We start from the raw sequence: 12500 nt of genomic DNA on the forward strand, positions 1-12500 counted from the left end.
TATGGTTCTAACCGCTACGCTGGCTTCCTGACAGGCCTGGGGAAGCTCATCCACCTGAAGGACTGTGATCCAGACCAGATCTTCCTGGGGGGTCTAGACCAGTATGGAGACGACGGGGAGTTCACCTACTGCTGGCACGATGACATCATGCAGGGTGGCTGTGTATTTCTACTTACAGATGTTACTTGGTGCCTCAGGGTTCAGGGTTCAGTGTAAAAGCACTGCCCTGATGCCCAACAGAGAGTGGTTGGTCAGTCTGTCTGTCTGTCTGTCCACTAACTTGCCCCTCCCTCTCCTCAGCCATCTTCCACATAGCCACCCTGATGCCCAACAGAGACAGTGATAAGGGCTGCTGTAACAAGAAGAGACACATCGGAAACGACTTTGTTATGGTGGTTTACAACGACTCAGGAGAGGAGTACAAACTGGGGACCATCAAGGTACACGTACACACACTCACTCACTCACTCACTCACTCACTCACTCACTCACTCACTCACTCACTCGCAGACAAACACAAACACTTTTGTTCTTTGTGTTCATTTTGATTAAATAATGATGTAACTCTTCTATATTCTTCTCCTCCTTCCTCCTTCTCTCCTGTGTTCTTCTGTGTCCCAGGGTCAGTTTAACTTTGTTGAGGTGATCATCAAGCCTCTGGACTATGGGAGTAACCTGGTCACCCTGCAGTGCAGGAAAGGTGAGAGGGAGGGAATGAATAAATGGGATGAATAACAAGAACTAATATATATAATGAAGCAGGGAGCCAAGGGGCAAAAATAATTATAATGAAGTATTTGCTGAAGTGAAATGGACTGATTCTCCTTCTCTCTCCCTCTCTCTCTCTCTCTCCCCACATCTCCCTCCCTCCTCCCTCTCTCTACTTCCTCACCTCTCTCTCCTCCCTCTTTCCCTCTCCCCCTCTCTCTCTCTCCCCCTCTCTCTCTCTCTCTCTCTCCCCCTCTCTCTCTCTCTCTCTCCCCCTCTCTCTCTCATTCTCTCTCTCGCCATCAGATCTGGAGGGTCTAGTTGACACCAGTGTAGCGAAGATCGTCTCGGACCGAAACCTTCCACTGCTGGTACGACAGATGGCCCTACACGCTAACGTGAGTCTCTCACACACAGAGTCCGAACTCATTTCTCTAACTGGACATTTAATTAAACATGCTGATTTAACACACGCTGTCATGACTGACTGTCTGTATGTCTGTCTCTCTCTGTGTGTGTTTCAGATGGCGTCTCTGGTCCACCAGTACAGAGCCAACCCCTCTGATGCCTACGCTTCCAAGTGGTTGGCCAGACTAAGACACATCAAGAGACTCAGGACACGGGTGAGAACACACAGACGCAGACACACACACACAGACACACACACACACAGACACACACACACCTTTTTCTATTGTATCTCTGATTACTTGATGAGCCTTGATGAGAGTTACAGCACCTCAAAGAACGAACCTCTGTTTCGGACTGACCAGTCAACATCAAACCGGGAAATGTATTAAATGCAAAAAAACTAACTTCTATAGGTTAGATAAACGTAGATGTTGCTCACGAGCTAAAAACACATATGTTTAGAGTACCTGGTGATTACTGATTAGAAAACGCATGTTGTGCAATCAATCTTTTCTATAAAGTTGATGTTTTGAAGTGAATTTGAAGGACATTCTTAACTACCTACATTCCTGACATGGTCATATCACTGAGCTCCTACTGTGACATTTTCAGACAATTTCTCAACTCAATTCTCCTCCCCTTCTGTCCCTCCCTCCCCCCCTCTGTCCCTCCCTCCCCCCCTCTGTCCCTCCCTCCCCCCCCTCAGGCCCAGGAGGAGATCCAGTCTCGTCCCACCCCCGGTATCTCTCTGACCCAGAGCCACTCCTCCCAGACCAAGCAGTCCTCCTACCAGCAGGGCGGCGGTGGAGGCTCCAACACTGACTCCTCCGGACAGAGGAAGAGACTGGTCTCCACCGTGGACGACTTCACCGACTTCGTCTGAGCCTTGAGGGCGCATTCCGAATGTCAAATGTACACACTAGTATACTACTTCGGGTCAAATGGCACACTACTCCCTATACAGTGCACTACTGTTGACCAGAGCCCTATGGACCATGGTCAAATGTAGTGCACTATATAGGGAATAGGGTGCCGTTTGGGGGATACACAGTATGCATCCCCAATACATTGGTTTCATGCTATGTAGTATGCCTGTATGGACATTGTAACGGAGTGATATTTCTGATACTATTTCTGGTCCCCTGCTCAAGGCAGACGTTGCCTCCCTAACCACAGATTTGGGATCAGGTTATCCGAGTGGTCCTAATGTTGACCAGCAGGAGGATAATAAAATACCTGGTCCTAGATCTGTGCTTAGTCAGGGATAACATTGACCTGCTTTCGCTCTTTCTCTCTCTCTCTGACACACACACACACACACACACACACACCTGCTTTCTACCTATATGATTTGACGATTCTCTCCAAATATTTGTCTTGACAGCACAAACTGCTATGGCATACCTTGTGGCTTTTAACCCAACTGCTCCCATGAACTGGTTCTGATGATGACAGGTACAGATGGTACGGCCCATGAGCTGGTTCTGATGATGACAGGTACAGATGGTACGGCCTAACTAGCCCTGCGTTCCAAATGGCACCCTATTCTCTTTATAATACACTACTTCTGACCGGGGCACATAGGGCTCTGGTCAAAAGTAGTGCGCTATATAGGGAATAGGGTACCATTTGGGACAGAGAGCGCATGACCCCTGTGGCTTACACAGCCAAAGCACACCTTTCCCTCTCCTCTTCTCTCCTCCCCTCGCAAACCACTCAGAAGGAAGAATGGTGAATGAGCAACACTACATTTGAAAGCGGTGTGTGTGTACGGAATAAACAAAACGAATAGCCAATGAAAGCGGTGTGTGTGTACGGAATAAACTAAACGAATAGCCAATGAAAGTGTCAAGTGTGTTTTTTTTTTCTCCATTTCCGTTTGGAATGTGATGTCACGAGGAGCCGTGTTTGTAGGTTCTTTGTTTAATTCAGTCATATTTGTAGTTCATTGAGTATTTAATTCAGTCATATTTGTATTTCTACAGGTGGCACGTTTAAGGGGATTCGTTTTTAGCTTGCCTGGTTCACGGGGTGGGCAGAGTTTGTGCCGGGTTAAAAGTGATTGCATTTGTTAACCGGGCTGCTTCCTTGATGTTTGAATCAGATCATGAAAACCAGGGCTATAAATACCTTTTTTATTTAGAGAAAGGGCATCTACAAGATTAGAACCTGTGATCTTCTGGTCCCTATCCCACTGCACAAGCAGGGCACCAACCTTGTTTTTTAAAAACATATTTAAAGCTCTTTCAGCCATATAGTTAGAGTAGAAATTTGATTAGATTTGTTTTCCAACCTTACTCAACATGTCGCAAAATGGATTCGAACTGGCAACCTTGAGGGTCTCAACACGTGTAACGCCCTCCATCCACTAACAACCTACCTCTCGAACTGCCTTTTTGTATTTGACTCACCTGTAAACTTCCCCCACTGATGTAACTAAGCCCCGCCCACTGAGCTTTCATCCATCCAATCCATTTGTCCCCTACTGCCACCAGAGGTGGTCAAGAAGATCAGTTATTTTGATCGTCTACACCTGTCTAAAAATGTGGCTACAATCAGAATGTGGCTACAGGGCAGGGATTCAATCTGAGGCCGCATTGTAGCGCGCTTGACATTTGAAGGTCATTTCCGGCAAACTGAAAATTGCCTTTAAAAGGTGCATTGTCGACAACCGGCAAAGATCTTATGGAGGACCCATTTTATGAGTATTTTGGAAGTGAAAATGTCCTAGGTGAACAATTAGTCTACCACAACACTGAGATACAGGCTCTCATAGCTGTCAAACTCTTTATTCGACTTTGTCAAGTGCAAAAGCATGAGAAGTGCTACAGACGCAAAATACTACGATACAAAACAATACTACGATACAAAACAGACCATAACACTTTTGCTTCAACATGCAAATGTAAGACAAAGTACGTGTTACTCAAAGACAAAAATGCTAAACATGCAGAAGGGACTAGCTTTGGCACGATGCAGTTACACAGTAAAGACGGGGCGGGGCGATATACATGTCGGGAGAAATGGGTGTTGGGAGAACCAGCTCTTCTTCATCGTATTCTTTGGATTTAAGAACTTTGTAGCGCTTGAGTTGCTATGGGAACTGTCGGGTATGTTGTCTAGGGGATGGATGACACTAAAAAGGTGTGAAACCCGGAACGCCAATGCTTAACGACCGTTAAACCAACAACGCTGCAGTACATCAACAATACTGAGAATGATAAAAAATGATATCCCTCAAGAAGTAACTACATACACACATATACAAACTGACTGATAAGAAAACAGAGTTTGATATAACTTTGTAACTGAAGGTTACAGTTTTGTGGTAAGTTTATGGACAGGACCACCAAATCTCGTGGAGACTGCCACCAACAGGTTTGGAGTAAAATGTACATCCAAAATATCTTTGTGGGCTTGGAAAAGGGAACATGGCTTGGAACGGTTGGTTCTAAAGTGTTCTAGCGTGTGGGCTGTGTTCTAATAATGGGAGATTAATATAATATATACTTTGGTCTGGATGGAATATCAGATATACATTACAACGGTTCTAAAAGTCTTACTACGACACTTCTCACTTGAAATTCATCTGACCTTTCAACAACAACAAACAGAAGATAACAGACAAATAAGGACAACTTCCTGGTTTTTTGGGGGGGAAGGGGCGGGGTCCCTGAGATCTGCCCACAGGAAACAGGAAGTTTGTGGGGAGGAAATGTTTTTTTTCCCAGGAAGTAGCGTGACATCAATAACAACAATGATGAAAAACAAACACAAAATGACAAAAGAAAATACAAAATGGTAACGCTTCAATTTCCTGACATAGTTACTGATATAATACTAATTAAAATATAATTTTGTATAGCTGTTTTGGATATTAAAAGAAAAAAAACTTGAGAATGTAACACAGGAGTTAAATATGGATAAGAGCTTCAAAGGAAGATAAAGTGCTTAGTACAAAAGGAATTCATTTTCTTTCAAAACGTAAAACGTTACAACTCTTGATGCGTACATAATGCGCAAACTTTGGCAACGCTAATAGTTAAAATATGTGTGAAGCCATTCTCTATTGGTTTTCGTACCAAGCTTATTATTTTCAACACGCGAAAACACATGCACAAACACGCTCACACACACTCGCACTCAAACACACATTACAACAAAAGTGCTTTAAATTAGAACCATATTGAAAGCAACAGACATTTTTACTGATAATATTACAAAATGATAACCAAGATTATATTGTAGCAATGTACCCTCGCATCCTCCTGATAGTTAGTGTTGGGAGTTGTAGTTTTAAGGTGAAAGAGTTGTAGTTTAGGACTGAGTTAAGACTCTAGGCTAAAAGCATAGACACCTTCTTTCTCTCTTTGCCTTTTATTTCTCTCTAACAACTGTTCTTGCAACAATTCAACAAGCTAATCTCTCCTGCTATCTCGTCTTTTTCGCAAACTACAGTATCTTCCATTCTTTCTTGCTACCACCTTCTCTTCTCCTTCTTTCTTTCTTTCTTTCTTTCTTTCTTTCTTTCTTTCTTTCTTTCTTTCTTTCTTTCTTTCTTTCTTTCTTTCTTTCTTTCTTTCTTTCTTTCGAGTCCTGAAGCATGCCAGTCTGTTAGCACCCTGATATCCTCTTTGATTATAGCATCTGTGTGCATGCAAATGTTGCATTGTTGTACTAAAATGTGTGAGTGTGTGTACCAACTAGCTTGACTGTGTGTACCTATGAGGGGGTGTACCTGTGTGTGTGTGTACCTGTGTGTGTGTACCTGTGTGTGTGTGTACCTGTGTGTGTGTACCTGTGTGTGTGTGTACCTGTGTGTGTGTGTCTGAACAGACCGTTTAAACAGGTCACACATACAGTAACTATGGTGACCAAGAACAATAGCATCCTTCTTTTTTCATGATAAAATAGAAACAACAACATGGACAACACTCTGAAGCATCATCAACAAGCTGTGTACATCATCATCATCATCAACAAGCTGTGTACATCATCATCATCAACAAGCTGTGTACATCATCATCATCAACAAGCTGTGTACATCATCATCATCAACAACAAGCTGTGTACATCATCATCATCAACAAGCTGTGTACATCATCATCATCATCAACAAGCTGTGTACATCATCATCATCAACAAGCTGTGTACATCATCATCATCATCAACAAGCTGTGTACATCATCATCATCATCAACAAGCTGTGTACATCATCAGACAGGTCGTGTACACACTCTTCATTGGCTAAACATACAGTCAGCACTCCTAATGTCAGCACAACATGTGCTTCTGTCAACGCCCCCACGCGACCTCCGGGGTCACATGGGGTCAGGGTTCAGCGGTTAGGGGGCGGGGGTAAAGAACTGGCGACCTGCACCTTGTTTCCATGCCAACTCCACGGTGAGCGGTCGCTGTTTTGGGGCCTCTCTTTCTCTCTTTCTCCTTCTGGGTTTAGAGTGGAACACCAGTGACATAACCCGCTGTCACCGACGATCACTCATCCTCAACCCAGAATCCTTCCTTTCTTTCCACTCCTCCCTAAGGCCCGTTTCGTTCTGTCCATCCATCCCTAACATCCCTTCTTCTTGAGGGTCCTTCAGAAGGGGTCCTCAGGGTTTGGGGTGTCCGGACACATGCCTGTCCGGGTTGGGGTGCACCTTGTTCTTGAGCGGCGGGGGCTTGCGCTTGCGTTTGCGTGTGGGGATGGTGGTGGTGTGGGCGGGGTGGTTGAAGAGACTGGAGGGGGGCAGGGTCTCTCTCTCCGTAGGGGGGTCCCACTCTAGAGGGGCGGGGGTGGAGGAGGAGGAGGAGGAGGAGGGGGCAGGAGTGGAGGGTTGGGAGGGAGTAGAGAGGGGTACAGGGGCAGGAGCAGGTGTACATTTAGGGATAATGATATGGGTAGAAACTGGGGTAAGTTTTGGGGCAGGGGTAGATATTGGGGTAGGAACAGGGGCAGATTTCGGGGCAGGGGTAGATTTCGGGACAGATTTAGGGGCAGGACTAGATATTGGGGTAGGAACAGGGGCAGATTTCGGGGCAGGGGTAGATTTCGGGGCAGGTTTAGGGGCAGGGGTAGATATAGGGGTAGGAACAGGGGCAGATATAGGGGCAGGGGTAGATTTAGGGGCAGGGGTAGATTTAGGGGCAGGGGTAGATATAGAGGTAGGAACAGGGGCAGATTTCGGGGCAGGTGTAGATATAGGGGTAGGAACAGGGGCAGATATAGGGGTAGAGGTGTGTTTAGGGTTAGCCCCAGAGTTCCCTGTGTCTTTAGACTGACCCGTCCCTACTACCCCCACCACAGTTTCCTCTTTCTGCTTCCCCCCTTTTCTCTCTCTCCGTCCAGCAGTGTCTTTCTCTTCCCCCTTTCTCCTCCCCCTCTCCTTCTCTCCTCTACTCCTCCCCCTCGCCCCTCGTCTTTTCCTCTGGGCGCGCTCCAGGCGACACTCGGCGCGGTACAGCTCCTCGGTCGCCATGGTGACCCGGTCCAGCTGCTGCAGCAAAGCGTCCAGCGTGGGGAGGAGCCTCCTCAGAGTCGCCTCGGTCTCCGCCCTTTCTCGCCAGGTAGTTCCACCCACCAACGCACCTGGTCCCACACCGCCGGGACCCAGGCCCAGGCTCAGCCCCATCCCGGGGGCCTCTGTTAGGCTACAGGGGCTGGAGGAGGTGGGTCTCCAGGAGGCCTCAGAGGTCCCGTCCAGGCTGCCAGGGCTGGGGGGCGACTCGGAGCCGTCCAGAGGGGGCAGGCACAGGGACTTACAGTCACTGGTGGAGGAGGAGCGAGAGGGGGGGAGTTCCATGCCCTCAAAACGCACCTTGTGACGAAACTGAGGGAGGGAGGGAGGAAGGAGATGGGGAGGGGGGAGGGGGGGGGAGAGGGAGAGAGAGAGAGAGAGAGGAAGAGAGGATCAATATAAAGTACAGGCTTAAACAAAGTACGTGCTCTGGAATAAAAGTCAAATGTATCAGTTGGTAAGACGTCTTATTAAGATGAAATATCTTCAAATAATGTATTTTTTCTTACCCCACTTTTATCAAGGTCTTTCTAGGTTAAATATAAGCTAAATGATATGTCAGTGCAGTAAGATCATTTAACTTAAGACGTCAAGTCAATGCATTTTATGGGTAAGCAAAATAAAACATTACTACAATAGGAACCCAGCAGGAAGTAGGAAGCTCTCTAAACAGGAAGTAGATCGCTCTCTAAACAGGAAACAAGAAGTTGAAACGAAGTGATCCTACCTCCTTGGTGCGACTGAGGCCCATCCACATCTTCAGTCGTCGTAGAAACAGCTCCACCATCTCATAGTCCTGTAGGTCAACCACAGGACGGTATAACTCTGCCCGCGCCCGGCGATAGTTCCTTAGCAACGCAGAGGTCACCAGCCATAGCAACGCCAGCCGCAGCACGGCGAAGCTCGCGTGGAACACCAGGCTGGAGGCGGAGCTAGAGGGTCCGGTTGTTGTTGACGACGGTCGCCAGGACAACAGGCCCCGCCCGCCGGCACCTAGCAATGATAGGCAGGCGGAGCTCACGCTGCCATATCCGTCCATCACGGAGTGGAAGAGCTGGAGAGGGAGAGCGATAAAAGAGAGAGAGATGGAATGCAAAGATGAAAGAGAGAGAGAGCGAGAGAGATGGAATGATGATTATGTTATGTATTTCCCCAACTCTTTGCTAACCAACCTGGAGACTAAGAGGTGATGAAACAGTGTGTTATACGGTATACCAATACTGCTCATCACTATAGAACACTGAGGCTTGATCCCAAATGGCACCCTATCCCCTATATAGTGCACTACTTTTGACCAGGGCACATAGTGCACTATATAGGGAATAGGGTGCCATTTGGGACATAGCCTTAGTATAGACACTCATGACTCAGTGAGTGAAGCAGACGGAGTAAATATGCTGCTGGGCACACAGACACACACATCTAGTAGTCATCTGCCTGAATGATGTGTCAATATGCTGCTAGACACACAGACACACAGATCTAGTAGTCATTTGCCTGAATGATGTGTCAATATGCTGCTGGGCAAGACAAAGCCCAGGGTATGATATCGCCAACAGAGCTCTCTGAATGTCGAGAGAGAGACAGAGAGAGACAGAGACAGAGACAGAGACAGAGACAGAGACAGAGAGAGAGAGAGAGAGAGAGAGAGAGAGAGAGAGAGAGAGAGAGAGAGAGAGAGAGAGAGAGAGAGAGAGAGAGAGAGAGAGAGAGAGAGAGAGAGAGAGAATGGATACAGGAGCCAAATAGCTCATTCTCTCTCTCTCTCCCTCACACATTGAAACAGCCAAACAGCATATTGTCAGTCTGTCACTTCAGTTGTTGACTAGAAGAGATGCCGCTGTTCTCTCCCGCTGAAGCGCTTCTGGTAATGAAGAGGAATTATAGAGGTCGCCACTTGAGTGTGTGTGTATTACCAGGTGTCCTGTGTGTGTATTACCAGGTGTCCTGTGTGTGTATTACCAGGTGTCCTGTGTGTGAGTAGGCCAGCAGCAGCACCAGCAAGACCAGACCTGCTCCGATCAGTTCCCAGACAGAGCGTCTCAGAGCCCTGCCAAACACTGCCCACTCCCTCAGGAAACGCAACTGGTGGGATGCCTGGAGAGAGGGAGGAGGGAGGGAATAGAGATTAGTTTTTTGGTAAATCTGCACTGGATCTTTCCATTCTCTCAATCTGATCTTCAGCAGTAGAGCTAACCCCTTCTCCCTCCCTCTCTCCCTCTCTCCCTCTCTCCCTCTCTCTCTCCCTCCCTCCCTCCCTCCCTCCCTCCCTCCCTCTCCATACCTTCAACACCAGTATGAACAGGAGCATGGCAGACAGCAGGGTGTAAGCTTGGCTCTGCCGTGCCAGCGGGTAGAAGTCAGTGTACCCGTCTCGTTGGCGCAGGTACGACGCCCACAGGCGCCCGGCGGTGGCACAGCGGCTCACGTGGAAGCCACACACACACGCTGCCAGCGCCAGGCTACACGCGCCCAGCAACCGCCACGGGCTCAGGAGGTACACCAAGCCCTCTCTCATCATACCCAGGACCGCCCGCACACAGAAATACACCACTAGGGAGAGGAGGAAGATCTGAGAGGAAGGAGGGAGGAGAGGGAGAGAGGGGGAGGAGAGAGGGAGAGATATATGGAGAGAAAGAGAGAGAGACAAACAGACACAAATGGAGAACTAATTTAGATGTCTGCAGACAGGACCTTTGTAGCCATGGTAATATCATTAATATAATAACCTAGTCCCTGGTGTATTCAGTGTGTTGGTATGGTGATATTATAATCTAGTGGTGTATTCAGTGTGTTGGTATGGTGATACTATAATATAGTCCCTGATGTATTCAGTGTGTTGGTATGGTGATACTATAATATAGTCCCTGATGTATTCAGTGTGTTGGTATGGTGACACTATAATATAGTCCCTGATGTATTCAGTGTGTTGGTATGGTGATACTATAATATAGTCCCTGATGTATTCAGTGTGTTGGTATGGTGACACTATAATATAGTCCCTGATGTATTCAGTGTGTTGGTATGGGGATACTATAATATAGTCCCTGATGTATTCAGTGTGTTGGTATGGTGATACTATAATATAGTCCCTGATGTATTCAGTGTGTTGGTATGGTGACACTATAATATAGTCCCTGATGTATTCAGTGTGTTGGTATGGTGACACTATAATATAGTCCCTGGTGTATTCAGTGTGTTGGTATGGTGATATTATAATCTAGTGGTGTATTCAGTGTGTTGGTATGGTGATACTATAATATAGTCCCTGATGTATTCAGTGTGTTGGTATGGTGATACTATAATATAGTCCCTGATGTATTCAGTGTGTTGGTATGGTGACACTATAATATAGTCCCTGATGTATTCAGTGTGTTGGTATGGTGATACTATAATATAGTCCCTGATGTATTCAGTGTGTTGGTATGGTGACACTATAATATAGTCCCTGATGTATTCAGTGTGTTGGTATGGTGATACTATAATATAGTCCCTGATGTATTCAGTGTGTTGGTATGGTGACACTATAATATAGTCCCTGATGTATTCAGTGTGTTGGTATGGTGATACTATAATATAGTCCCTGATGTATTCAGTGTGTTGGTATGGTGACACTATAATATAGTCCCTGATGTATTCAGTGTGTTGGTATGGTGACACTATAATATAGTCCCTGATGTATTCAGTGTGTTGGTATGGTGATACTATAATATAGTCCCTGATGTATTCAGTGCGTGGGGATGATGCTGCTGTTTCCCCTTAAGGCATCATCAGTAATCTACACCAGTCGTAGTTTCTAGTTTGGTGGATGTTTGTTTACTACTTCAGAAACAACAACAAAAATAACAACAACTCAAACTAATTAAGCTAAATTCCGACCCTTCCTCTCTAGCCATGCTATGATTGGCTAGTTCCAAGATACTGCTCCCGCCCCTCTACTATATCCACTCAGTGATTGGCTAGCACTAGCTGTCTTTGTGTGGCTGCCGGGGGTTACCGTGAGCTGCAGCTGCAGGTCGAGGCCTGTGATAGGCTGCAGGCGGAAGGTCAAGAGGTCGAGGCTGGACTGAGTGCGTTCAGAGACGGGGAACTCAAACAGGAAGGAGAAGACGGCCAACAGGTTTGTGTTAGTGTTGTAGAGAGAGAACTCCACAAACACAGCCCGCGTCCTGGTAACACACACACACACACACACACACACACACACACACACACACACAGAGAAGACAAAGAGAGAGAGACAGTGACACCGACAGTCAGACAAACACTTAAATTCAGATTCAAATGTCATCACTGAAATCTGAAAAACATCTCCTTCTATTTTTGCTCTTCTGCAGTCCTGAAACTCCTTACATTCATCTCTCTCCCTTCTCCCCCCTCCCTCCCTCCCTCCCTCCCTCCCATCCCCTCCCCTCCCTCTCTCCCTCCCTCCCATCCCCTCCCTCCCATCCCCTCTTACATGTGGTCCATCCAGTGTAACTGCTGTAGGTATTGTAGTGATGTTGTGGCCTGTTCTATGTTCCTGTTCAGTTGTTGGACGAACCCTCCGCTCCCGTACACCATCACCTGACCCCAACGCCACGCCCTGGGGGAGGGGGAGGGAGAGGAGGGATGGAGAGAGGGGAGAAAGGGAGAGAGATAGAGGCTCAAGAAAGACGGCAATGACATAAGAGGATCATCACTTCTTCATTTCCCTCTCTCCCTCCCTCCCTCCCTCTCTCCTCCTTACCCGTTGTCATCAGCCGTGTGTAAGGTCCAGTTCTGGGTCAGTTTCCTGTGTACTGCTGAGCCAGTCAACCCCTCTCCCCAGCCTGCTGCTCCTGCCCCATGGATGGTACCTGGAGAGGACAGACTGACTATACA

General features: G+C 47.0%; 2 protein-coding genes across 2 annotated transcripts in view; one reads left to right on the forward strand and one right to left on the reverse strand.

The window, feature by feature from the left end:
- The first annotated feature begins 6 nt into the window (after nt 1–6).
- On the forward strand, nt 7–2957 carry LOC311117320 (tuberin-like). Its single transcript, XM_084192281.1, has 6 exons — nt 7–154; nt 301–440; nt 622–700; nt 1015–1106; nt 1233–1331; nt 1826–2957. Exons 1-6 carry the CDS (start codon nt 148–150, stop codon nt 2000–2002), a joined length of 594 nt encoding a protein of 197 aa, XP_084048407.1. The 5' UTR covers nt 7–147; the 3' UTR covers nt 2003–2957.
- Nucleotides 2958–6731: 3774 nt separating this feature from the next.
- The window catches only part of LOC311117321 (polycystin-1-like), a gene marked incomplete at both ends in the record, with an annotated part of 8478 nt that continues 2709 nt past the window's right edge, over nt 6732–12500 (reverse strand). The window contains 8 exons of the mRNA XM_084192282.1: nt 6732–6901; nt 7520–7949; nt 8365–8691; nt 9600–9734; nt 9922–10209; nt 11635–11806; nt 12097–12222; nt 12367–12493. Coding sequence (XP_084048408.1) covers nt 6732–6901; nt 7520–7949; nt 8365–8691; nt 9600–9734; nt 9922–10209; nt 11635–11806; nt 12097–12222; nt 12367–12493 — 1775 coding nt within the window. The remainder of the gene's footprint in view (nt 6902–7519; nt 7950–8364; nt 8692–9599; nt 9735–9921; nt 10210–11634; nt 11807–12096; nt 12223–12366; nt 12494–12500) is intronic.

This window comes from Coregonus lavaretus, assembly GCF_964263955.1.
Source record: "Coregonus lavaretus genome assembly, contig: HAP1_SCAFFOLD_9407, whole genome shotgun sequence".
In the NCBI taxonomy this organism is placed as follows: Eukaryota; Metazoa; Chordata; class Actinopteri; order Salmoniformes; family Salmonidae; genus Coregonus; species Coregonus lavaretus.